Genomic DNA, 25558 nt, shown 5'->3' with positions numbered 1-25558 from the left:
TAAACTGCCATACACTTTTATAGTAATATAGAGAAATACTTAATGTTTTAGTATAATTATTATTATTTTTCACTCTAGATACCTCTTTTCCCTTCAACACACTATTGTTGTAAGTGCCAGTTGTCCACCTGGCTACCATCCTCCACCTCAGAGGATCAGTAAGCAGGTATTTAGTTGGTGAATCGCTCTGATAACCCTCAAGCTCATAGATGTGAGATTTTCCTAATCCTAGCTCTAGTACTGACTTTCTGGTTTGCTTTCCAGGACATAAGGATTGAACTCCAATAAGAAAGGCCTCCTATACAGCAGAGAGGTGACATACAGTGTACACTTTACTGGTGTATCAACAGGAGAAGCTAAGATGCGAGAGGGGAGGAAGAGGGGCTAAATCACAACGTCTCCCTACTAATAATCTTCAACGTTTAGCTAGCAATCAACCAGGGGTGCTGCTGGAATAATTTTTACAGTGGGGGTGCTCAGAGTCTTTGAACCAAACTGTAAAACCTGTATATGGTGGAAACCACTTTAGCATCGGTTCCAGCACCTATGCACGCTACACAATGGGGCATAGTCGTGGTGGCTCTAGGCCCAGCGGGCTTCTTTCTGCAATGCAGCAGGAAGGTTATTGCCATTACCTTTGGGACGTTTGCGAACGCTTATACTTGGCTCTGTAGTTCTAAAGCACGGTGTCCCGTTGCAGCACAACGGCGGCGGCGCAACAAGTACGGGCAGCAAATGCAGCCCAGCCGCCCGCAGCAGGAGGAAACCAGTTCTGGGCGGCGACAGTAGCAGCGCGCGGTAGCTTCCCTTCCCCTCAGCTCAATCACCTTCCACTGCCCTACTTTGCAACACGAGGGAGGGGGAGATCTTAACGCTGAGCTGTCAGACGGGACTCGTTTCTCGGCGGAATGATTCCAAACCCTACTCGGCCTCCGGGGGCGGAGTGTCTCTGTGAACATTGGCGGCGCCGCGCGCGGACGGGGGCAGTCGCAGGGTCTGGAGCTGGCTGGTGGCGGCAGTTTAGCGCCTTCCCCGCCTGTGCGCGCGCTCACTCCGGTCTGAGTCGCCTCCCGTCCCGATCCCTCTCGCCGCCGCGGACATTCCCGCCGCCGCCTCCGTACTGGGCTGGGTCTGCGTCTCCGAACCGACTTCGTCCACAGCCTGGAAGCTCTCAATATGAACGGTGTCGTCTGCGCTGAAAGACACCAGGTACCTGGCTCCAGGGCCGGGGGCGAGGGAGGAGGCCCGGGGGGCAATGAGGCTGGGCTGGCGGATTCTTTCTCTCGGGCCGCGTAAGGCTGTGTGAGTCTGATGGCCGGGCCGCGCGCGGCGCCATGTTGGAGCACCGCGTGTCGTAGCGCGGGCTGCACAGCTTCGCCCAGGCTGGCGCCCTTCTTCACCTGTAGCGCGGCGCGCGCGCGAATGGCGGATCCCGCCGCCTGCAGCAGGGGCCTGGCGCGCGAGCCTCGTCCGCCGTCCTCCCGCCTGGTGGAGCCCCGGGTCACTGCCGCTCTCGGGGAGACGGGCACATGGTTTTCGCGTGCTAGGGGGTCAGTTTCTGGGGGAGGAAAGAAGGATAGTGACTGTGAGGCTGGGCGATGCCTTCCTCACCATCCTCAGACCCATTCCCCCAGTTCTCCTTGACAAAGGAAACAATGCGGCTAAAGCCACACTAGCTGTGGGGGTTGCAGGGAACGTCGTGTCGCAACCGCTTCTGCGCTCCCTCTCTGCAGTGTGGCAGAGGGACGTGGATAGTCTCCCTCCCCGATGTTTCTTTTGTTCCTGTCTCCACGTTGCGGGCTCCTGTTGCCAAGCCCATGGGATTGAACGGCGGCTGTTCCGAAGGGAGTGGACGTTTTAGCCAGTCCAGAGCTGGATGCATAATGCATGTTGAACAAGGAGACGGCTACAGTTCTTTTGTCGGGTGGAGGTGGGGGCTAGTGATTTAGGTGCCGTGGGCTGTCTTCTGGTTTCGGATAAAAAGATTCACACACCTAAAATTCAGCAGTTTAAAATGTGATGCCTTGTTGCAATTCTTTCATCCCTTTGTCCCATTTCTGAAGGGCTTGCTGGAAGAAGTAGAAGTTGAGTACCATTAGTTCTCTAGAATCTTAGGTTTTGCATTTGAAAAAACAACTTAAGGTTGGAATGATATTAAAAATATGAACAGTGCTGTCTTCATGAAATCTTGGCTAAACTAGGCTTGTGTCTGAAATTTCCCAGAGTTCAGTTCTACTGGTGGTAGCATGGCTAGAGGGCTAATGTGAACCAGTGTGTCAGCTGGTGGGTAGTGACTTACTGGAGGGTGGCATGGCCAGAGAGGCTCATAAGACATTGAAGATCTTATTACAGTGTAAAGCAAAGGAAAGCTTGCTCCCCTACTCCCTGCACATACTTTCCCTTCACGGTAAAGTATTTTGTCAACCTCTGCAAACACACATACCCAAATTTATTATATAGGCTTGATACTTTGACTTGTTTGTTGTAAAAATGAGGGAGGTGTTTAAATATTTTTTGACTTCCTATAAGGGGTTGCCAAGCTGGTGGAGAGGATGCATTGCTGTATCTTAATCTCCATGTCCTCCGTATGTGCTCTGAGAAGTGGTAGATGATGCAGATAAAACAACAGTGGCTAGTCTGCATTCCTGCTTTCTGCAGTTGCTACCATCAGCAGAGTTACCTCATTAGTAGGAATAGAATGAAATTTTAGAGAAAAGACAAGCATATTCACCTGTTGTCTGCAAAGTTCCCCTGTCTCAATTGCCTCTCATAATTTTCCCAAAGTGCAGTAAAGTGAAAACTGACCAGTTTTGTCAGTTTCACTTAGCAGCAATACAAACTTAAAAGAAACAGGGCAATTGTAACTTGATGCTGTGTGGAAAAGCTGAGTGGTAGCAGAGGCAAACACTGGAGTTATTCACTAGGATGGAGGACCCTGAATATAGGCTGTGGAATGGTAGATGTATGGAAACACACCATCACCTCAATAATTGCAGTAGCCAGGGGGCTTGTGGATGGGGGAGATAGTGTGGTGTGAGAAAACTGTTCTTTCCAGCAGCTACTAGTGGGGGTGGGCTTCAGATGTCAGACACCTGCTGGCTGGGAGCTACAAAAGATGAAGCCACCAGACACACAGTACTGTGTTGATTATATTAGCTGTTATAAGTTTACATTTTGAAGCACAATATGCATCCTCGATGGAAAATTATTGCATTGGTGAGCTGCTGCAAGCAAGACAAATTTGACTGCTTCTTTTCCCAATAGCTTGAGGGGGGGGGTGTGACTTGGCTTTTTATCTGGCCAGTGTTCAGCTTATTAGTGTTCTGGGAAATTTTACATGTGAAAAAAGGGAGTGTGTATGAATGAGGGAGTAGGTGTATGGTAAGTCAAGGGAGAGTGATTATTGGAATAGAGAGAGAGAAGTGTGAGAGAAGTAGGAGAGGCAGAAAATACAGAAGAGGTTTAGAGGACATGGTATCTAATGTGTACTCCTGAGAGCATTCTGTGCCAAAAACTAAAAATTCTGCACAGAGTATTTTAAAATTCTGCAAATTTTATTTGTCAAATGTGGAGGCTCCAGCCTGGCATTGGAGAGCACAGGCCACTGGCTGCACAGAGGTGGGAGATCACTGTGCAGCTCCATCTCTTCTCCCTCCCACCCCACCCCGGGGGACACAGACCCGTGGTGAGGCTGCACCCAACCCTGACACAGTGCAAGGACCAGGCCTGCCCCAGAAACACTCCAGGACCCTGCCTCTTCTTGCTAGGTGCACTGGGTATTGGTAGGCAGGCTCAGCAAGGCAGGATCCAAGTGTGGAGGGGCTTAGTGTGGGGAGATCCTGGAGTGAGTTGAAAGAGTTCTGTGTGGGGCAATCTGGGTGTGGGCGGGTCGGTGGGGGATTCAGCTGTGGGGAGGATCTGGATGCATAGGAGCTTGTTGAGGGATTCTGGGTGTAATGGTAATGGGACTCTGCAGGGGGGTCCAGGTGAAGGTAGTTGGGGCTCAGCGGGGGGTGGGGTGGGGAGGATAGAGCTTGGCGGGGGGGTCCAGATGCTGGGGGAGTGGGGCTCAGTGGAGTGGGGATCCAGGTGCAGCTGGTGGGATCTTGGTAGGATGGGGATACGGTAGGTAGCTTGTTGGGGTGCTTCAGGTGCAGGGGGGAGTGGGGCTCGTCGGGGGGGTTCTGCGTGTGCGGGGGTGAGGCTTGGCGGGAGGCTCTGGGTATGAAGGGGTCTGGGTGTGTGCATGGGAAGAGAAAATCCTGTCCTCCCCAGCTCAGCCGGGACTAGCAGCTGAGCCTGGCGCAGGGTAGGAGCCACCATCCAGGTCTTCCCCAGTCCCGCACCTGCCGCACAGTGATTTACCTTTCTGCAGGCTGCCCTGGGCTCCCAAAACATACTGCTGGGGAGGGTCGTATGACCGCTCTTGTAACTTTCCTTTGCCTCTCCTTTAGAAAGTAATTTTTCTGTGGGGAAGTAAAGAAATCGGTGCGGGACATAAGTTCTGCACATGTGTAGTGGCGCAAAATTCCCCCAGGAGTAAATGTGGAGGGTGGAAAGAGGAAAAAAGAAGCATGCTGAAAGCAAGTGCATCAAGAAGGCGGACATAATGACCTAATCTGGGAAAGAATTAAAACTTTCAGGAAAGAAAAGGTGAAACAAAATTTAAAACATATTAAATAGAAATTTGAGATATATTTTCAGCTAACAAATATGTTATAGTAAATTCACTGACCCATTTTTCATTTGGTACTACAACTAAAGATTATGTGGTTATGTCACCTCCTTGTTACATTTTGTTGAAGACATTGTAGTCCTTAATGACCATTCCAAGATCTCTCTCTTTAGTAAGTTGCGCCGCATACATAGGACTATACTCTCTGGTCTAGAGTGTGTTGATATATCTTAAATACATTTAGTCCCTTTTTTAAACTATCTTTACCTCAAATACAAATCCAGACATACAAAGGTGGCATTTATTGATCATTATAAAAAAATGTGAGAGAGTTCAGGATAACTCAGGAAGGAAACCTATTCATGAAGACTTCGGGTTTTATATTCTGGTTTCTAAATAATGAATGGACTACAAGTAGACATAAGTGTGACCTAAATATCTTGCAAAATAGAACATGAAAAGCAAGAAAGCCTGCTGCAACTAAAAAGGTTTATTGGGTTAATTAAGTTCCTTTTTATTTGATCATAAAATCAAATTTTTGCGACAGGATTTTATCAAATTTTAAAATTTAGAGTCTTAATCCTACAAACACAAGTATGTGGGCCTGGCACAAAAAAACAATGTTCTTTTGCTTTCCTCACAATATTAAGGGAATGTAGTGTTCAGGGAAAGAGCTGATTGACAGCAGTGAAGATTGGAAGAGTTTATTCCAGAAATAAAATAAAATTAAAAAAAACCCAACAGGCAAATGCAGTCCAGGTTTATTCATATTACCGTGTTGGTGTATCTCATTACTTTTCTACAGGACAAAATAAGTAATGTCTCTTCACCCATTCAGTCTATGGCACCTCTACAACTAATGTCATTTATGATGGTGGTTTATATGCAGTGAACTCCTTTTCAGTAGAAACTGCATTAAGACTCAAATTTGTTTCACGTAAGACACCAGTTACTATAGAATTTGGCAAGATTTGAACCACAGACCTAGAAGCATAACACTATATTTTATTACTGAAGATTACTTATCTATCTCGCAGGAGTGGGGGGGGTGAGATTCTGTGGCCTGCCTTGTGCAGGAGGTCAGACTAGATGATCATAATGGTCCCTTCTGACCTTAATATCTATGAATCTATTAAGACATCTAGTTCTCCAAATTCCTTTCTATGCCCAACAAATATAATTATTTAAACTGTTTTAAGAACAGTATCAAAATAATTTCAGTATAATATTTTTAAAGCAGTCGAGTGTTTCTTTAAGTCTGATTTTAAATATTAAATTAAAATGAACTTTTTTGGTTGTGGAAATTCAAAAGTCTATCCTTCTAAATGATACAATGTATATGAGAAATGTTGACTTGCAAATTTAGACATTTACTCTTGTATTTGTTAAATTTCAGTTACATTGTTAAAGGATTCTAAATAAAGTTACGTTTTTTATTTAACTATATAGCTTAAAGGGACATTTTGTAGTTGATTATTCAGCATTTCTGTCACTGTCAGAAAGTGGAATGAAGTTCTGGAACAGTCTTCTACTAGGAATCTTGGCGCAAACAACTGAATTAGTTTTGAGAGAGAGCTGGACAAATTTGAGTGTAATTGTATGATGGGGTTGCTTGTGATGGTAACGGCTAGGGCTCAACAGCTGGGGCTCACTTCAGGTTTACATTTTATGTTTCTAAAAGCTCATGCTTCAAGGTTTAGCTAGCTGCCTGCAGGGGTCAGGAAGGTATTTCCCCTTCCCCAAGTGTAGGAGGAGGAGTTGTTGTTTTTAAATCTTCCTCTGAAGCATCGGGGATGGCCACAGCTGAAGATGGGACATTAGATAGGGAGGGCCAGGGCTCTGAGTTAGCACCAAGCATTCCTCCTCTGATGCTTGGCTGACTGGTTTTCTTGCATGATCAAAGGGTCACTGATCGCTATCATGGTGTAGGGAGGGAATTTTCCCCCAGATCAGAAAACAGTGACCTTGGGGGTGGGGAATTGGCAGTGACATTGGGGGTGTTTCTTCCTCTGCAGCATGTGTGTATGGTCACTTGCCAGCATTATCTTGTGGGTATATCTCACTTAATCATTTCCCTTCCATTGTGGGCACTTTGGACGCTGGTGAACCTGGGTCCATCCTGTTCTCTTCCTGTGGCACATAATTGTATGCAGTGTAGTTGTAGCTGTGTCAGTCCCAGGATATTAGAGACACGAGGCTCGAAACATGTATCTCTCCAACAGAAGTTGGTCCAATAGAAGATATTACCTCATTCATCTTGTGGCACATAATTGTTACTCTCCTGTGGGCTGTAATGCTTTGGTCTAATTTTGGTTGTTGGAATTAGTGTGTGGGTGCTCCGTGTGGTGGCCAGGAGGTCAGACGAAATGCTCTAGTGGTCCCTTTTGACCTTAAACTTTATGACCATTACTTTTTGCCAGCTGAGAATGTATTGAGGTCGCCATTAAAAAATGTGTGAGAGTACTTGGAACAAAATTTGTGAGGATAGATTATATAGAGAGAAGTTAACTGTACAGTTAAACATTCTAGCCCTGGATTTGAAAGGGATATTAATTGCTTAATCTGAAACATAAAATACTGAAATTATTTTGTTTTATATTTAATTATTAACTTTTGTTTGGTTGTTGCAGATTATGATGCATGATTATCACAGAAGAAATTCATGTCTATAGCTCTTAAGGACTTGATTACATCATTTGCAAGCCTGCTAGTTTTGGAATAGTCATTGCAGCTCACAGGACACAACCCGTCTGCCTGCACTTCAGCAAATTGTCTTCATATAAGAAGATATTAAAGTGACGTGCTCTGATTTAACACGCCATTACTATTGGATTATTTAAGGTTTCCCAGTTATAAATTTACAGCATTATATTTAGCAGGTGAGTTAATGCTGTTAATTAAATGTGTATAAGATAAAACATATATTTGTAGTTAGCAAATTTTTGTTCTGTTACTGTAATAGGCAGACATAACATAGTATTTGACTATAAATGAAAGTGCATGCAAAGGAAGAAGCTTGTAATTAAGTGAAACTTATCATTAGTATGTTTATTTGTGGTAATTTACTCTAGTAAACGACTGAAGTAATTGGATTTACATCTGTGATTTACAGGGTTTTTTTAATAAGGTTTATCTTTCTTAGTACTAATCTTTACTCTAGTTTCCAGTCTGACCTTAAAATATTAAAAAAAATTAAATCTTATGCTAATTACATGCCTTTAATTGCAAACTAAAAATGCAAATTGTTCTGTAATAATAAATTAGAAATAGCATACTTCATGTTCTTTTCTGAAAAGTTGTTTGGCTAACTTTATAGCGTGGGATTTTCAAACGCATGTCTAACATCTTCATTAGGCACTTCTGAAGTTACATCCTCATTTTCCTTGTCAATCCTACAGGCTTCTTTAAATCTGAAGTCTAGTCAAACTCATCAAATAAGTTGTCACTTCAAGTACTATTCTGCCTCTGAGTTTCCCTGTCCTTTTTTGAAATTCTTGCAATCACACTTTTCTGTTTCACCTATAACTATGTGAATGACCCACACAAACAGAAGTGACTGATTTGACTGAGTCCAGGGAACCAGGGAAACTGACTGCTCATAAATTGCTGTCAAATGCACAAAGTAAACTTTGAAAAAATAATTTCTCCTGTTATAATAATTTTAGGGTTTCGCTACATGATGCTACAGTGCAAACTACAAGAGTATGAACTGTAGAGCATTATTAACTGCCTGTGTAGACCCTGCTGCCTCAAACTAAAAGTTACCTGCTGTGCGTTAATATGACTAGATTAATGTGCACTAGGTGCCTTTTCATTTATATCAGAAGAGTCCACACAGGGCAGTTAGACAGCTCTACAAATTAATTCACTCTCCTCTAGTTTGCACTGTGGTGCTATGTAGATCAGACCATAGGCATTATTTATAAATAGGTAAAACTGCAGGTAGAAAAGACTTCTAACTTGATAGTGATCCTTTAAATATATGTTTGCTAATTGTTCAGGATGTTTCATTCTAATGTTATTACATAAAGCTAAACTTTTTAAAGATTTTTTTTGTACAGTTGAAAACTGTATATAAAGTAGGCCTTAAGAGTAGTTTAAACAGAAGGTTGAAGTCCTGGCACTTTTCAACTATGAATTTGCTTTCTTTGACCTCTGAAATGGTTATATTGTGCAGACCTAATGAACCATGCATGGCATGGAGTCCAGAGAACCAGGGGAAATTAGTTCAGAGGAACAAACAGCACGAATCTTAGAATCATAGAAATTAGAGATGGAAAAGAGCTGTTATCCTCCCCCTGCCAGTGCATTTTGTCCAGTCTAGTTTTAAATGGGTCACTGCTCTTTATTTTATTGACATCAAACAAAGCGTCTATATATTTTCAAAGAAAGAAGGAGCTGGTAATAAGGAAATAATTTATACACTTTGGTGCTGTGTATGTAAACTTTACAAATTGAAAGACGCTTACTTTTTTTTTTTTTTTTTTTTGTTGGACAGCCAAATCAACAGCAAAATGATTCCTAATGGGTATTTGATGTTTGAAGATGAAAACTTCATAGAGTCATCTGTTGCCAAATTAAATGCCTTGCGTAAAAGTGGTCAGTTCTGTGATGTTCGGCTTCAGGTAGGTTACAAAGTGTCATCTGGGTGCAACATTTAAACAGTGCTCTTTGTTGTCTGTATACATTGATTCTGTGACTCTTAAGACTTTAGAATCTGATTTTCCATGGGATATAAATTCAGAGAAATATAGTTAAAAACCATATATTGATAGTTGAAAATGTAGCCGTTTAATTCATCTGGTGCAAATTGAAAAAAAAGTATATTGATAAAATAATTTTTCTAATATATAGTTATGAACAAGACTGCATAATACTTTGCATTTTTGTAATGTACATTCTTAATTTTTTCCTGTCCTCTCATGTATGTTTTTAAAATAAAGGTATGTGGACATGAGATGTTGGCACATAGAGCAGTCCTAGCTTGCTGCAGTCCCTACCTGTTTGAAATCTTCAACAGTGATAGTGATTCTCATGGAGTTTCTCATGTTAAATTTGATGATCTCAATCCACAAGCCGTTGAAGTCTTATTAAATTATGCCTACACCGCTCAGTGAGTATTACTTTGCTAATAAGTAATAAGAGATAAATATTAATATTATTTATTTTAGAATAACACCTAAATTTCTTTAATAGGTTGAAAGCTGATAAAGAGCTAGTAAAAGATGTATACTCTGCAGCAAAGAAGCTGAAGATGGAGAGAGTCAAGCAGGTATAATTTGCAGCTACTACAGCAGTCCCATTATTAACCTTTGAGTGGCAGAGAGAACACTATATTTAAAGTGAACTGGACACTCAAGTGAGATTATACTGTGGAAAAGTGATTAAAATGACTACTTGTCGCTCAGGCAATCTGTTCTTTGTGTACTCAAAATCATATGTACTGATTTTTAGTGACAGAAAGGTGCTTACGACTTCCACACCTGTTAACGCTGTCGAACCAAGATAACAGAAACGGATTCTGTACTGGTGTTTTATCACTAGAACTGTTGACTTAATTCCAGTCAGTTACATCCGTGCAAGCCCACTGAAGGCACTGAGCTTGCAGAGAAGGCATAGTTTGGCCTGAAAAACTGTAACTCATATATGAATATGAATAATCCCCATTGACTCTCAAATTCCTGGTTTTTGGCAGTCTGTTTGTAAACAACACATTCGATAGGGGAGACAGGCTACAAATTCATTTAAGAATAAACAATATGAACCTTGATAGGTGCTTAGATAATATAATGTGGAGGCCATAAGTACTCAGGTAGATTTTATTTAACAAAACCACTAGAGATTGAAATGTTGCCTTTCTGAAAGAGTTGACCAGAAAATCTGTATCATAACTATACTGTGCTCCCTTTCTATGGTATCTTTCATATTAAGTGTTTGCCATATGTTGAAAAAGAAATGTATGTATAAAAGTGTAATATGCTACTAGTAAATTTGGGATATTACTCAATTTTTTTTAAAGGTTTGTGGTGATTACTTGCTCTCTAAGATGGACGTTCAGAGCTGCATCTCTTACCGGAACTTTGCAAGTTGTATGGGAGACTCACGTTTGTTGAACAAGATTGATGGTTACATTCAGGAACATTTGTTGCAGATTTCAGAACAGGAGGAATTTCTCAAGCTTCCACGGTTAAAGGTTAGTAGCAATTTAAAGCTGTTTCTTTAATCTTGTAATGAAATAAACCTAGGTAGTTAAGGTATGAGGGATAGAACATAAGAACGGCCATACTGGGTCAGACCAAAGGTCCATCTAGCCCAGTATCCTGTCTTTTGATAGTGGCCAATGCCAGATGCCCCAGATGGAATGAACAGAACAGGTGATCATCAAGTGATCCATTCACTGTTGCTCATTCCCACTTCTGGGAAACAGGCTAGGGACACTGCCACTGCACATACTGGCTAATAGCCATAGTAAGGTAAACAGTAAAAATCGCTGGTTCCTTTTTCAATGGTGGAAACATTTCACACATGCTTCAGAGTAACAGCCGTGTTAGTCTGTATTCGCAAAAAGAAAAGGAGTACTTGTGGCACCTTAGAGACTAACTAATTTATTTGAGCATGAGCTTTTGTCACATCGGATGAAGTGAGCTGTAGCTCACGAAAGCTTGTGCTCAAATAAATTAGTTAGTCTCTAAGGTGCCACAAGTACTCCTTTTCTTTTCACACATGCTGAGTTTGCAGAGTAGTTTTGAAATTGTTTAACACCATATGCTAGCATTTTATATAACATTTTTCTGTTAGAAGTCTTCATTAGATTACATTCATTGGTGCCATGACACTTGGTTGCGCATGATACATGCGGTCTTCTATTCTGAGAAGACTTTAGATATTAAGTCAAAATTAAAGGATGCAAAATTATCATTTCTGTTGCCAGGGTGTAGGAAAACAGCCAGGGGCTGACCATTGGTGGAATGGTAAAGAGTAGTATATGCATTCATTTTCAGTATGCAGAGCTAGAAAATTCTGTCGTGTTTTAATTTCTTTAGGAATAATTAACTTCAGTAAAATAGTGACATGCTGTAAACTTATAACTTGTATGCAGTAGTGTAAGATGGACACTAACTATTCTTATTTTTAACTCAAGCTTGAAGTAATGCTTGAAGACAATGTTGGCTTGCCTAGCAATGGCAAATTATACACAAAGGTAATCAACTGGGTGCAGCGCAGCATCTGGGAAAATGGAGACAGTCTGGAAGATCTAATGGAAGAGGTTAGTCTTTAAGAAAATGGGATTAAATAGTTTTAAAAAAATTAAACTTCTGTGACATGAAAGATGATCCCTTTTTTCTTTTATTTTTTTAACCATGACCCTAAAGAATTTAAATTTTACTATAGGTACCCATAAGCTGAGAAACGGGGGGGGTGTCCAGGTGAGCTGAATGAACTGTTCAGTCTGGTCTTCTGCTTTCCTTTTTTGTTTTTGTTTTCTCACTGTGTGCTGTTTAACAACTTCAAAGTGCATTTAACTTTGCTTTGGAAATGGGGAGGTGGTACTGAAACTTGCTGTAGATTCTTAAATGTTTTCTTCCACAGGTTTTTTTGCTTGTTAGTGAGAAGTAGGTAAAAGCTTCTAATGGTTGTTCCTCCCCATTGATTTATCTCCCCATAGGTTTATTAACAAAACTAGGATACCAAGGCTGAAGAACCAAGAAGAAACCTCAAGTGTATTGACACGTAATGAAGCAGCAGTCCTGCCCCAGTTCTCCTAAGAAAATCCGCTGTGGGCAGAGAACGATGATGATGATTTAATGGTGTTTACTTACTCCTTTACAGGATATCTTATTTTTAATGTTTTGTGTGTTGTTTAATGGCTTTACTCATGAATACCGCTAGAACAGTTACACTGTGGGCAATTTTTTTAATATCTGCATTTGATGGAAATCGTAGCAGAATTCTAAATTTTTAACTTGCTTGGAAAAATGAAGTTTCACAAAACCTGTTGCTCATCATAAAATCTTTCCAGTTTGTTATTCCAGGCAAGGTAGATAATCAGAATACTTTTGTATAGGCAAAAGTACATGTTTATACTGTCAAATATATTCTCACATGTATGTTTCCCCTTTCAATAGTTATTTTTTAAAATGCTCTGATTTTCCCATTTGCAACTCAGGTGTCCTTGATTAATGTATTGCATTTGGTAACAAATCATGGGCAACATTTTCTCCAGAACTTACATTTTTGATCCCCTCTTCCAATTCCTTACTTTCCTTTTTAGAATCCAATCTTTGGCTTCACATGCCCCCTCCCCCTCCCTTTTTTTTGGGGGGGGCCACAGAAAGCATTGTGTTTGCAATTCAGAAAACTTGTTTGCAGGGAATAACGAGTGCTTGCATGAGATTGTGGATTTGTATAATTTATTCTGAAAGATAATGTACATTGTACTTGTGATATATATTAGTTACTGTACTGGTAAATAATAGAAGTCCTTGAAAAATGAAGATTTCTTTCAAGCTGATAAATCAAGGATCGTTCAGCCGATATTTGAAGACTTTCACCATGACGTCTGCTTCCTTTTAATTTTGCCATTCTACTAGATTAAGATGAGATGACATGACGAGCTGTGCTGGAGAGGACCTTCTGGAGTTTGTGTAAATCTGCCTGTTGTTAAGTAGCTATGGAGACAGCAGCCACATGGGTATTCTGTTCCTGTTTTGCAGGTTCAAACGTTGTACTACTCAGCTGATCACAAGCTGCTTGATGGAAATCTACTAGATGGACAGGCTGAGGTGTATGGCAGTGATGATGACCACATTCAGTTTGTGCAGGTACAAAGTGCACATGGTCTGAGGTTTCATCAGGTACAAATTTGGTTAGAGCAATTTATAGCACACCTAAAATCTTGTGTACTATAGTAAAGGGAAGAAGCAGTATCTCGATGATTAATGCAGATAGGAAAACATTTTGCAGAAACAGCTTCTGTTTTGGTATTGGCGGTTCACTTGCTTCATCTTGTTGTTAACCATACTAATTTCAGTGCTAAATGTGTGTTTTTAAAAACAAAACCCAGATTATCAAAGAACTGAAAAGATACAGAAGAGGGAGGCAAGTACAAGAGATGCTATAATAGAAATATTAGAAAAATCAAATTTAATATTAATAGCTTGAGAAGAGTGTGGGAGTGTCTAATTTACACAGTTCATATGGATTAGAAGATGTGGATGCCATGACTGAAAAAGTTAATTGGCTAAAAACAAGAGGGTGCAGACTGAATGCAAGAGGAGCCAGGCATTAAAGGAATTCTAGAGAAATTTCTCTGCGCAAAATCTAACAATGTGTAAGCATGGACTTGCAAAGGAGGCAGTAAATTCTTTTGATTGTAGAGCCAGAAGAGTGATGTAATAGATATTCAGCTTTCATCTGTGTTTAAATTCAGGCATAAGTCATAAGTTAAATTGAATTTGGTGATTTAATCTTAGTTCTTATTTGTTCACATCCTTGAAAAAATAGACAACTTTGCACAATTATTAGTTTGAGCAAGAAGCAGAAGTATGGAATAGTTAGAGGTTGAAAGCCAGAGCAGAGGTATATTGGAAGAGTTGCGCAGGAAAGCATGTTCATTTGTCTTCAGCTATTGTGGTTAGTCCTTGATTTTATAAATGCCAAGTTCATGAATCTTCCCACTTCTATCTTCTCACCCGCCAAACTTTTTAACGAGTTCAAGAAAGGAACTTAAAAAGAAATGGATGGGCTGATAGACCCAAATAAGAATTACTGTGTCCAAATTTGAATTGCCTCTAGTTCTCATATATTGAGTTTAAATGCAATTTTACTTTGATTTCTGAAGTCATAGGAATGAGAATTGCAGACAGAAGCAATCTGGTTTTGGTAAAGTTTTTTTTTAGTAAACTTTAAAAATACATTTATGGTTGCATAGAGCATGGATTTTAAAAATGAAAATCTGTAAAGAGAAGAGTTGAGTAAATAAACCCCGTTTGCCTCAGTGGTATTTAATGATTCTATTGGATTAATCTTGTTCCGACTCAGTAGATCAAATATCTGTTGGCAGTTCTCATACTTGGAAGCCAAGGACCAAAGTAAACTTAACTCTGATTTTTTTTTTTTTCATATTTGCAGAAACTAGGGCAAATCGTTTAAATTGTGTACAGCAATAATTTTTAGATACACTATCATGGAGGATTTAATTCAATCTTTAAATATCCTTTTTTCAAATAATTTAAGGGACATCCATGTATGTATACAAAAAACTGTAAAAAATGCCTTGGTGGGATTTAATACTTGAAACTGAAATAGTTTCACCATAATGGGGAGGTGGGAAAGAAGACCAGACCCGTTTTAGTTGAGATACAAAAACAAATACATTGTTTGGTCTCCTCAGAAACATATAACTTGTTGGGTAGTTGGTCTGTTACAACGTAAAGTAAAAGAATGTTGGCAGATGACAGAGCCTTGCCATGTGATATATATATGGTTCAGTGCAGAGTATGGGAAATTCTTGGTGGAAAAGCTTATGGATAATCTTAGATTGGGAGCTAGTATTTTACAAATCTGGCTACCTTTTCTTAATATGAAAAACCATACAGTTCAAGGGTCCGCACAGGTGTAAATTTCACCTGTGGGGTTTTAGAACATTGTTACACTGAATTAATAGAATTGATAAATGTTGGACTTTTGCTCTTTACCTGGCTTCTACTTCAAACATTGTCAGTGATGTGATCTGAAATAAGTTTTTTTTCCTCCATATCTGTTAAGTCTGAAAAATAAATAGCTTATAAAGTGAAATACTGAATAAACTATACTCGGGATGAGACTCAAGAAAATAACCCTTCCTTGCAAAGTATTAGCATAAGAAAAGTAAGATCAGAGAAATCACTAAACAGGATCATAAAGACAACTGGAAGCCAAATCACAAACACTTATTTTAGATGGAGAACACAAGAATAGCCATATTGGGTCAGACCAATGGTCCACCTGGTCCAGTATCCTGTCTTCCAACAGTGGCCAATGCCAGATGCTTCAGAAGGAATGAACAGAACAAGCCAGTTATTGAGTGATCCATCCCTGTCGTCCAGTCCCAGCATCTAGCAGCCGGTGCCTTAAGGCCATCCAGAGCATTGGCCTGTGTCCCTGACCATCTTGGCTAATAACCATTGATGAACCTGTCCTCCATTATCTTATCTAATTCTTTTTTGAACCCCATTATAGTTTTGGTCATCGCAACATCCCCAGGCAATGGGTTCCACAGGTTGACTGTGCTGTGTGAAAGGGCCTCTAATCTGAGGAATAGGAATCTATTAAAAACCAATCAGAAATGGGCATTGTAGGCTTAGCCCAAATTCTGAGAGTGTTTGAAAATGCATACTTCCATTTTATTAAGCCTGGCAAAGAATGTGGGTTTGTTTGGGGTTTTTTTGTTTTTTAATCTGGAAGATACAGGAAGTGTGAAAACGCTTTGTCTAGTGAAAGTGCATGCTTGACTTCTAAAAAGGAGTTCAGAGGCATATGATTTCTAAGGCTGAGTCTGTGATAGAGGCTCAGGTAGTGGTATGAGATGAAATAAATACTAAGGTGGGAGTAAATCGACTTAGGTGTTTTAATTATGTAAGCAATTCTATTTAAAATTTAGGTGTGCTATAAATGATGCTTTGCAGAGGTGGAAACGATCAAGCATTTTCCTCAGTTGTGTGGATTAGTTTAGAGAAGTAAAGGTAGATCAAGGTGTGGTCTCTGGCTAGGGTTCTGTAGCTGCCTTTTGATTTTGCAGAAAAAGCAACCACGTGAGAACGATCACAAGCAGATAAGTAGCAGTTCCTCTGGAAGCTTTTCTTCTCCAAATGCTACTGTACAGAGTCCTAAACATGAATGGAAAATTGTTGCCTCCGAAAAGACTTCAAGTAAGTGTCTACATTTTTTTTGTTTAGGGTTTTCCCTGTTGCACATAATCATAGCATCTGAGCACCTTCCATACATTAATGAATTTCCTTCAATACCCCTATGGGATAGGGAAGTATTGTCCCCATTTTACAGGTAGAGAAACAGATAAAGTGAATTGCCCACAGTCACTCAGGTCTGTAGCACAGCTGAGATCAAAGCCCAGATATTTTGAGGCCAAGGATGGAACATTTTGGTGAATTGTGAGGAAGGTGGACAAGTGCATTATTTACGAGTGAACCATGAACAGAAGTTATTTTGTGCTTGGGTGGGGGGAGACTTCCACCTAAAATGTTTTCAGATTGATTTATGGGTTTTTTTAGGTAGAATCTTAATTGAGTTGTCTGATACAGTGCGTCTGTATAACTGGAGTGAATTTGGAGTCTGTAAATCTCAACTGTATTAATATTTTAGAATATCCAGACTTGTTAGGGTTAAGTATAGGCTTATATTTGGAAGCCACTAGTTATTTTAAATATATAGAAAAGTTTTTAAAAATTGTTTTTCAGGTAATACCTACCTGTGTCTTGCTGTTTTGGATGGTGTGTTCTGTGTGATTTTTCTTCATGGGCGTAACAGCCCTCAGAGCTCTCCAACTAGTACTCCACGACTGCTGAAGAGCATGAGTTTTGAGATTCAACCAGATGACCTTATAGAAAAGCCCCTGTCTCCAATGCAGTATGCTCGATCTGGGTTGGGAACAGCGGAACTTAATGGCAAGCTAATAGCTGCAGGTAAAAATACCATTAAAATAATTAAAGCCCAAACTTGTATGGATTGAACCATGTCTAATATACAGTACCTTCCATAACAAAGTGATCTGAACAAGGTTCATAGATTCTATGCTAACTTTAATGAAGCTAGTAAACAATGTTTAAGACTTACTTTGATTCCCAATAAACTCCTTGCATGTGATTTCTTGTGGCTTACTGTTAGGTGGTTATAACAGAGAGGAATGTCTGCGCACGGTAGAGTGCTATGATCCACGAAAGGACCGTTGGACTTTTATCGCACCTATGAGAACACCAAGAGCCCGATTCCAGATGGCAGTTCTAATGGTATGTGCAGATAAAAAAAAAAAGCATTTTCTTGTGATGTATAAATGCCCATGTAGATTTGGATTTTGTGAGAGAAAGTAAGGATGGGACAAACGGATTTAGATCTAAAATGTCCACAAATCCACTGAAAGGTATTCAGAATTTCTAGGATAGTGTTTCAAAAAGACATATTGCAGCTATGCAGAGGATATTATGATTTCATGCCCCATCTGCCAAGTGGGACAGTTAGTGTTTCAGTATTCAAAAGCAGCCAATTCTATAGGTTTGGCCAGGAGGGATTTTATTTGCTTGTATGGGAATTAGTGAAGAAAACACTTCCTCGGTTTAACTAATAATTAAATAGAGGGGTTTAAACTGTGTCCATTAGAACATGCTGTGCTGAGGAGAGCTGACCCTAGAGACTTCTGGAAATAGTTCTGTCAAGCATTCACATTTTTCTTCATTTGCAGTGTCCTCCTTGGTAGCTCCAGCCTTTGAGGAGGTTGTTCAGCAATGATAAAGATATTGTTCAATTACAGATGCAGAGATCCCTGACAATGCAGAAAGACCGTTTTTCTTAAAATGTAACTTAAGTTTCAGTAATAAATGCTGATACACTAGTCTTGTTTGGTATCTGGTTACATCTCTGGGGTTGTATCTTGAAAAGCTGGATTTGTCAATCCTTAAAAGAAACATACAGGTTCGCGGTAAACTACATCATATTTAACTGATAACTTAATTGTTCTTGTACATCGGGACTTCCCCTTGCAATTTCTGTTGCTAGCAGTTGAGTAATTGTAATTAATACCAATGAATTGCTATGGAACAGAATTAATTTCAATTCACATGTGAAACAGTGGTTGTTTTTTCTTCCACTTAGGGACAGCTGTATGTTGTAGGGGGATCAAATGGCCACTCTGATGACTTGAGTTGTGGGGAAATGTATGATCCAGAAATAGATGACTGGACTCCTGTTCCAGAACTGAGAACCAGTCGTTGCAATGCAGGTAATGGCTGTTTTGTTGACTGTGGCTGTTTAGTTCCTTACTAATTTATTAGATGATAATCACTTTTATTTATATACAAACAGGAGTATGTGCTTTGAATGGTAAGCTGTACGTTGTTGGTGGCTCAGATCCTTATGGGCGGAAGGGACTGAAAAATTGTGATGTGTTTGATCCTATAACAAAATCTTGGACAAGCTGTGCTCCACTTAACATTCGTAAGTTTGTTGCGCTGTTTTTAAAGGAGAATTTTAATGTTGCTGCCTATGTGCATATTTTATTTCTAATAAAAAAGGTAGCTGCCATGCACTAGCAAGTCTGTGTTGCTGAAGTCTTAGGAGTGATGGGTTTGTGGTTTTTTGGGGTCCGGATATAACTACTGGCTTCTGATTTGTAGGTAGACATCAATCTGCAGTATGTGAGCTAAATGGATATTTATATATAATTGGAGGAGCAGAGTCCTGGAATTGTCTGAACAGTGTAGAGCGTTACAATTCAGAGAATGACACCTGGACTCTGATTGCACCTATGAATGTGGCTAGGCGTGGAGCTGGAGTGGCTGTTCATGATGGTAAGTTTCGAATCTTTCAGCCAGTTAAGCAAAGGATTGGCGGGCGGGGGACACACGACGACATTCCACATGCTTCCTGGGCTTGATTTTTATAAAGGACTTCAGACAATGGAAGTTGTATCTAGTGAAATCATCAGCATCCATTATCTAGATAAACAACATTCGAACACTAATGGGAAACTGTTATGGAAGTAATTCTGAAATAAGTACAGAAAACTGGTGTTAGTAACCAAGAGAGCACAAGTAGTTTGGTGGTATTGGGAGTACACAAAACCCCTTTTCCTAGATTTCAACCTCCCTTCATGTTGACTTAATTTAATAATTTATTTTTCACAAATGTACACAAGTAGAGGCTCATGAAGTAGAGGCTTATGGAACATAAGAGGTTAAACTTTTATCATTCCCTTTTAAATAGGAAAACTCTTTGTTGGTGGAGGCTTTGATGGTTCTCGTGCTGTCAGTTGTGTGGAGATGTATGACCCTGCTAAAAATGAATGGAAGATGATGGGAAACATGACTACTCCAAGAAGCAATGCTGGTATTGCAGCTGTGGCAAACACCATTTATGCAGTTGGAGGATTTGATGGCAATGAATTCCTGAATACAGTTGAAATCTACAACCCAGAGTCAAATGAATGGAGCCCATATACAAAAACTTACAAATTTTAACCACTTTAAGTGCCCCTGGCAAACTAACAGGCTTAGTGATGTAATTGTGTTTTAGTAGAGGTACATGTCAGTAGGGTAGGGGAGGGTATAGAAGTTGCCAACAGCAACACAAAGCTTTTGCATATTGCATACTATTAATGTGCTGTATATACTTTTTTTGGAAAGATGAAGGGTGTTGTGTATTTTTGGATTTTGTTACTTAAATTTTGGAAACTGATAATATTGCAAGAGAAACTAAGAACTGATTGGGCATATCATTTCAAGAGCTTCCCCCCCCCCAGTGTTTGTTTTGCCAATTTGCACATTTTTTCCCTTAGAATGTGTGTTTGGGGCAGGAAGAATAGGGTTTTTGGTTATAGACAGTTGGTTTTTCAGGCTCCCCCACACCCCAGTAACTGGAACAGTCTGTAACAAGCCTTATTTAACATATACAATGCTTTTTTTATTAAAGTTGACATGCCTGCCACTACTTAACCTTTTATGATTGTCTTTTTATAACTTTTTATATACTCAGCAGAATATTACCTGTTGAAGTGAAAGTGGCAGATAGTTATTGAGGCAGAGAGACAATCTTGGCGTTCATAGAGATGGAGTGGGATATTTAATTTACCACTGTACATGAGCATCTAAGCTTTTGCCTCTGCAACAGTATTGTACTTTAGTATGCAACACTGATCATTAAATTTGAATGGTGTTTCTGAACATAACTGAATTTTTATTTAAAAATCATTTTAGCTCCCAGTATTTTGACACCTGTTGAAGGTGCTTTCTGTACAGCAGTTTTATTACAAGGGTTGAGCTAATATTTGTAAAGCCTGAAGTGTTCATGGTTTTAGAATATTACTAGTGGGTGATAAACACTTCTTAAAATGGTATTTATTTTTCTAGTAGTGCAAGCTGACAAATGTGCTATAATATGAATAGTACTTAATTTGTTTCATAAGCACTCGGTATTATGGTTTGATTCATTTTCTCTATTCATATGTAAAAGTGTTGGTTGGGATGACTTGGTGTCTGTCTAATGTGTAGTGCTGCACATCCAACTTTCTTGGTGCCAAACTTAGCACTTAATGCTTGCTGCTGATGGAAACACATTAAAAGGTACCTTTCAGGAAATCCTTGCACCACAGAATTACTATCAATGTTGTAGTTGTGGCTTTGTTCACAGGTCACTAACAAGCTCTTTATTTAAAAGATAAATCATCATGCAACACAAATGGAAGTGAACCTACCCACTAAAAGCAAAAGTTTAGGATTTGCTAGAGCAGTGATATTCAGGCCTCAGCAGCCAAATTAGCCATCAGCAGTACGCAGAAGTGCCACAGTAGTGAGTTCATTGTTTCATTTACTATTTTTATTTATATATTTTTCTCACAGCAAAATGACTGACCAGGTTTTCTACAATTGGTTAATACTGAACTTAATGTGGCTCATTCAGCATTATTCTAAAGCATAGCACTTCCAAATCTAAGTAAAATGTAGTCAGAAAAACTTAAGTTAAAGTTCTGATCCATACAACTAAATTAGCCTAGGCTTAGGTCTAATGTTCCACAGTGAGCACCCCCCAGCTTTTGTCAATCTTACTCCTTTCCAAGTCTGTACAGCAATGATACTCCACACCCTAGAACTAACTATGGTGGGATATTTGAGAGGTGGACCCAAATGTCATAATGCCCATGAACTGAACATTGCTTAGGTATTGTTGGCTAATGACAGACCTTCATCCATATTAAATCAGTTTTAGTAACTGGTCAGAAAATTACTGAGAGCTCTTTAACTTTTAGCAGGCCTGGGGAAAAAAAGTATGTATATGTAAAATACATGCTGTGATGCATTCCTGACCCACTACTGCTGCTTTGAAGAATGAAATTGTCAGTGTTTGAGGACAACATCATTGACAGTATGTCATGAACAATCCTGAATTTTTTACCCCAAGCATACTGGGTACACATTAGAACAATCAGAATAGGGTAGCAAGGTATTTTTAAAAACAATTATTTTTCTGCAACTCAGAGCCTGTACTGTAACAGCTTCTGAGACATTTGTGAATTCAGTACATAGACTAGTATATAAGAATATGAACAAAAGAAACCTTTCCCCCCTAAGGTGGTAGAATTTGCTTGCCAGATTTTATCAAGACCCGAATAAAATCTCATCCTGCTGTTTTCTATAAGTGATTGGACCCATTTGCATCTACATAAAGTGAAGATTGTGCTATTTTGAACAGCCCTATTTATTAAGAAGTTATACTTCCAATAAAGCTGTTAAAAAAATCAGTGAAACAGTTTTACAGGTATCTCTGGTCTCTGTACAAGCAAATAGGTAGTGTTAAAGGGTAGAAGTATTGTAACTAGCTGTAGAGAAACTGAATAGCTGTGAACTGTTTCAGGAAACAATCTGGTTATAATTACATTCCAACAGCAATGTGTGCAACTTGAACAGCAGCAAGGGAAATCATTTGAAGGTGCCCAGCAGTAGAAAAGAAGTTCCCTTATAAAGGTAGGTTGAAAAGGTGTGTGTGTGTGTAAGCAGTTTACTTGTTAGTACCTGTTTAACTCGTACACCTAATAAGAAACACTAAGATCTTACCTACATCTTCTTTGCTTAAGGACAGGAAATTCTCAGCCCTTTGCTGTATGTACTGGTCTGAGTGTTACTAAGTTGATCACTGAACTCTCTTTCTAAATTGGTGAAATCTATTTTTTCCTCCATTTTGCCTGTCATGTTTTAGGCAGACCAAAAAAATTTTTCCCTCAGGCTTGTACTTAAAGGTGTTTGAGCACAATAGCTTTTGTAGATTTGGTCTTGAACCTCTGTTTCGCACCACACCGTTTTCTTGCTTTGTTTGTGATAGAAGGGAGGTGTTTATAGGGCGGTCTTCTATACTATACAAAAACACGCTTTATTTTTTGCACTTTTAAATTAAAGTTGTCTAAATAGTTGATGTATGTTAAGTGTTCGTCTCTGGAAGATGAGATTTAACATGAATGCCAACAATTAATGCTGCTGGTGGACTCCTGTTACTAGCTGAGTCGGGGGGGGGAGAAACATTTAATTCAGGAAATAGATTCAAGTGTAAATTAAACAGCACAGAGAAAAATGACTAGATTTTGGTTGTTCTAACAAAGCTTCCATTTTATTTTTAAAAAAAGAGTACAATTTAAGGAAGGGGAAGTTCAAGGGGGGAGAGAACACTAACTCAAAACCTGAATTTGATTGTAGTATCATAACCAGCCCCTATTTTTGGCCTCCATGTGGACAGATGCATTGCATTGTGTAATAGTGTATTCCAGCTGTGCCAGTTGGCAACATCCAACTGTTAACCTCTCTCTAGAAGGAAAAGAAAAGATGTATATTAAACCAACCTGTCAGCAGTCAGTAACTTATAAAATGTCTATTTTGAGAGCAAAGCTGCATATTGTTATTCAAAGTGTTTTAATTTTTAGAAGTAACATGGTATGTTCAGAGAGGCTGTGCACGCAATCTTGACATCTGCTAAAAGTGCCATCCTTTATCTATATATTGTTTTAATCTTTCAAGTAGTAATATTAGTGAGTTTCAAAATAAGCTAAATATTCCCATCCCCAGCTGCATGCTGCAAGAACAGAAATCACTATCACCATATTTATGGAATTAACATTTACCTAGACAGTCATGTACATGGAATAAAGTTGCCCAATGTATGCAATTGAAACTACAGATTTGATTTTAAAAGCTCTTTTCCACTGAAGCTGTTTTTGAATTAAAACAATTTATGTAAATTCCACAAGTCACCTTTTCCTTTACTTTTGATTTTGTCTTCAGTTTTTCCTAAAATTGCCTCATAACAGACATTTCCATAAGGAATTTAAAATTAAGGGCTTAAGTATGTGAGCAGTCTCAGACTTCAGTGAGACAAGTTAGGCACAGTACCTTGATGAATTAAAGCCTATTTGCTGTGTTTTCTGTTTCCCTACAGTAAACATCTCAGTTTTTATGGTAACCTCATCTGAGATCATTGGAAAGTTTATAAAGGTTGATCATTGTATGGCCCTGGTGCTCAACTGCAGCAAAAGAGCATACAGTGGAACTTAACTACCTAGCCATTAGATATGGGGTTCTCAAACTTCATTGCACTGTGACCCCTCACCCCCTTCTGACAACAAAAATTACTTCACAACCCCAGGAGGGGGGAACTGAAGCCTGAGCCTGCTCAAGGCCCACTGCCCTGGGGGTTGGGGTGTGGCAAAATCTGATCCTCTCTGCTCTGGGGAGCCAAAGCTGAAGCTTGGGAGTTTCAGCCCCAGGCAGGGGGCCTGTAACCTGAGCCCTGTCTTGCAGGACTGAAGCCCTTGGGATTTGGCCCTGGGCAGAGGGCTTGGGCTTCAGCCCCCCAGCAAGTCTAAGCCAGCCCTGACAACCCCATTCAAAGGGGATCATGACCCACTTTGGGGTCCCAACCCACAGTTTGAGAACCGCTGCACTAGAGCTACTGGAGCTAGAAGCTGCCCCGATGCTACAGACAAATCTGTGACCTTCTTTTGCCCTCTCCCTCAGTCTAGAAAATAATAAGTGGAGTGTGTGTATTCTCAAATTAGGCATTTAACTTTCATGGGATTCTGTTAGTACAATCATTAACATTTAGTTTAGACATAATACTGCTCATTCAGAGTATAGGTATTGTATGACTTATACTGTGTTTCTGAAAAGGAATCCTGAGGACCCATTGTTCTAGTGTTAACCAATGATCGTTCAAAATTTATTTTGTTTCACTTTTGTTTTTTGTTTTTGTTTGTTTAATTGTAGCTCATGTAGATGAAACAGGAGCCTGTTACAATACCTCCTTAACACAGTACACAAGCAATACATACAATGGGCAGATAGTCAACTGGTGAAAATTGTAGAAGTTACATTGTCAGTTTACAGCAGTTGAGGATCTGCTCTAAGGGGTATTAAACCCTAGGTACCTGCAGCAATCAGAGTAACTTCTATTTTAAACAACACACTGAGTATGCAGAGTGGCAACTGCCGAGTTTTAATTTAAAATGGTATCCATTGCAGACACACACACAGACCTTTCAGACTATGAGTAGACCCCTTGTCTGAGAAAGGTAATAAGTTTTTAGAGGAGAGAATAAATTGCCTGATTTCCAATTTTTGTTAAAAAAAAGTCTGAATACATATTTGGTGTGGCTGTAAAAAAAATAAAGAAGTCAATGAGTTTCATAGTTTTTACTGAGGTAGCCTCTGCTCCCCCTCCCCTGGGGTTTCACAAAACCACACAGAGATGCTCTTTTAAACTTCATTCGAACAGCTAAACCTTTCCTAAGGCAGCTAGCTATTTTGCTAGATCTGACATCTGTATGTCTTAAGTGTTCTTTCTAACTTGATCTTGTGTTGGATATTAAGTGGTGGATCTCACGCTATTTTAGCTTCACGTCACTAGTAAAGCTGGCAAATACTGAAACAAAAAACCCACAGTATATTCAAAATGTATTTTGCTGCACTACTGGAAGAAAATTAAGACTCAAAGCAAATTAAAATATTAATCTTAACACGTTTACCAGCACGAATATCCACAAAAATAACTAACAGTAACAAGCTATTACTGATTCTCACAGATTTTAAATTCATGCTAGTGAGAATATGCCCTGTGCAAGGGATGCTAAGATACTGA

General features: G+C 39.6%; 3 protein-coding genes across 5 annotated transcripts in view; 1 reads left to right on the top strand and 2 right to left on the bottom strand.

Annotated features, from left to right (window-relative positions):
• LOC142073063 (uncharacterized) overlaps positions 1–4867 on the bottom strand; it is a 77975-nt gene extending 73108 nt beyond the window's left edge. The window contains exons 1-2 of the mRNA XM_075131955.1: positions 4794–4867; positions 636–1602 (exon numbers count right to left, since the gene is read on the bottom strand). Of these exons, the coding sequence (XP_074988056.1) occupies positions 657–1602; positions 4794–4867 (1020 nt within the window). The 3' untranslated portion in view covers positions 636–656. The remainder of the gene's footprint in view (positions 1–635; positions 1603–4793) is intronic.
• On the top strand, positions 1069–20371 carry IVNS1ABP (influenza virus NS1A binding protein). The gene is made up of 15 exons (XM_048860603.2): positions 1069–1209; positions 7306–7554; positions 9174–9300; positions 9619–9788; positions 9872–9947; positions 10695–10868; positions 11817–11942; positions 13390–13497; positions 16455–16584; positions 17131–17355; positions 17558–17679; positions 18539–18665; positions 18749–18880; positions 19060–19233; positions 19649–20371. The coding sequence occupies exons 3-15, from the start codon at positions 9190–9192 to the stop codon at positions 19900–19902; spliced, it is 1929 nt and encodes a 642-aa protein (XP_048716560.1). The 5' UTR covers positions 1069–1209; positions 7306–7554; positions 9174–9189; the 3' UTR covers positions 19903–20371.
• Positions 20372–23010: 2639 nt separating this feature from the next.
• SWT1 (SWT1 RNA endoribonuclease homolog) overlaps positions 23011–25558 on the bottom strand; it is a 76300-nt gene continuing 73752 nt past the window's right edge. For all 3 annotated transcript variants that reach the window (XM_048860592.2, XM_048860594.2, XM_048860593.2), the window contains exon 19: positions 23011–23232. In XM_048860592.2, coding sequence (XP_048716549.1) covers positions 23127–23232 — 106 coding nt within the window. In that variant the 3' untranslated portion in view covers positions 23011–23126. The remainder of the gene's footprint in view (positions 23233–25558) is intronic.

The sequence above is a fragment of the Caretta caretta genome, chromosome 8 (assembly GCF_965140235.1).
Source record: "Caretta caretta isolate rCarCar2 chromosome 8, rCarCar1.hap1, whole genome shotgun sequence".
Classification (NCBI taxonomy): Eukaryota; Metazoa; Chordata; order Testudines; family Cheloniidae; genus Caretta; species Caretta caretta.
Note: the sequence above shows the minus strand (reverse complement) of the source record. Positions and strands in the feature narration are given on the sequence as shown.

Bases quoted from the DNA above. Each gene is read 5' to 3' on its own strand.
- IVNS1ABP (XM_048860603.2), top strand. From the start codon at position 9,190: ATGATTCCTAATGGGTATTTGATGTTTGAAGATGAAAACTTCATAGAG. The intron at 17,680-18,538 runs GTATGTGCAGAT...TCTTCCACTTAG, and splicing joins TCCAGATGGCAGTTCTAATG to GGACAGCTGTATGTTGTAGG. The intron at 18,881-19,059 runs GTAAGTTTGTTG...TCTGATTTGTAG, and splicing joins CTGTGCTCCACTTAACATTC to GTAGACATCAATCTGCAGTA.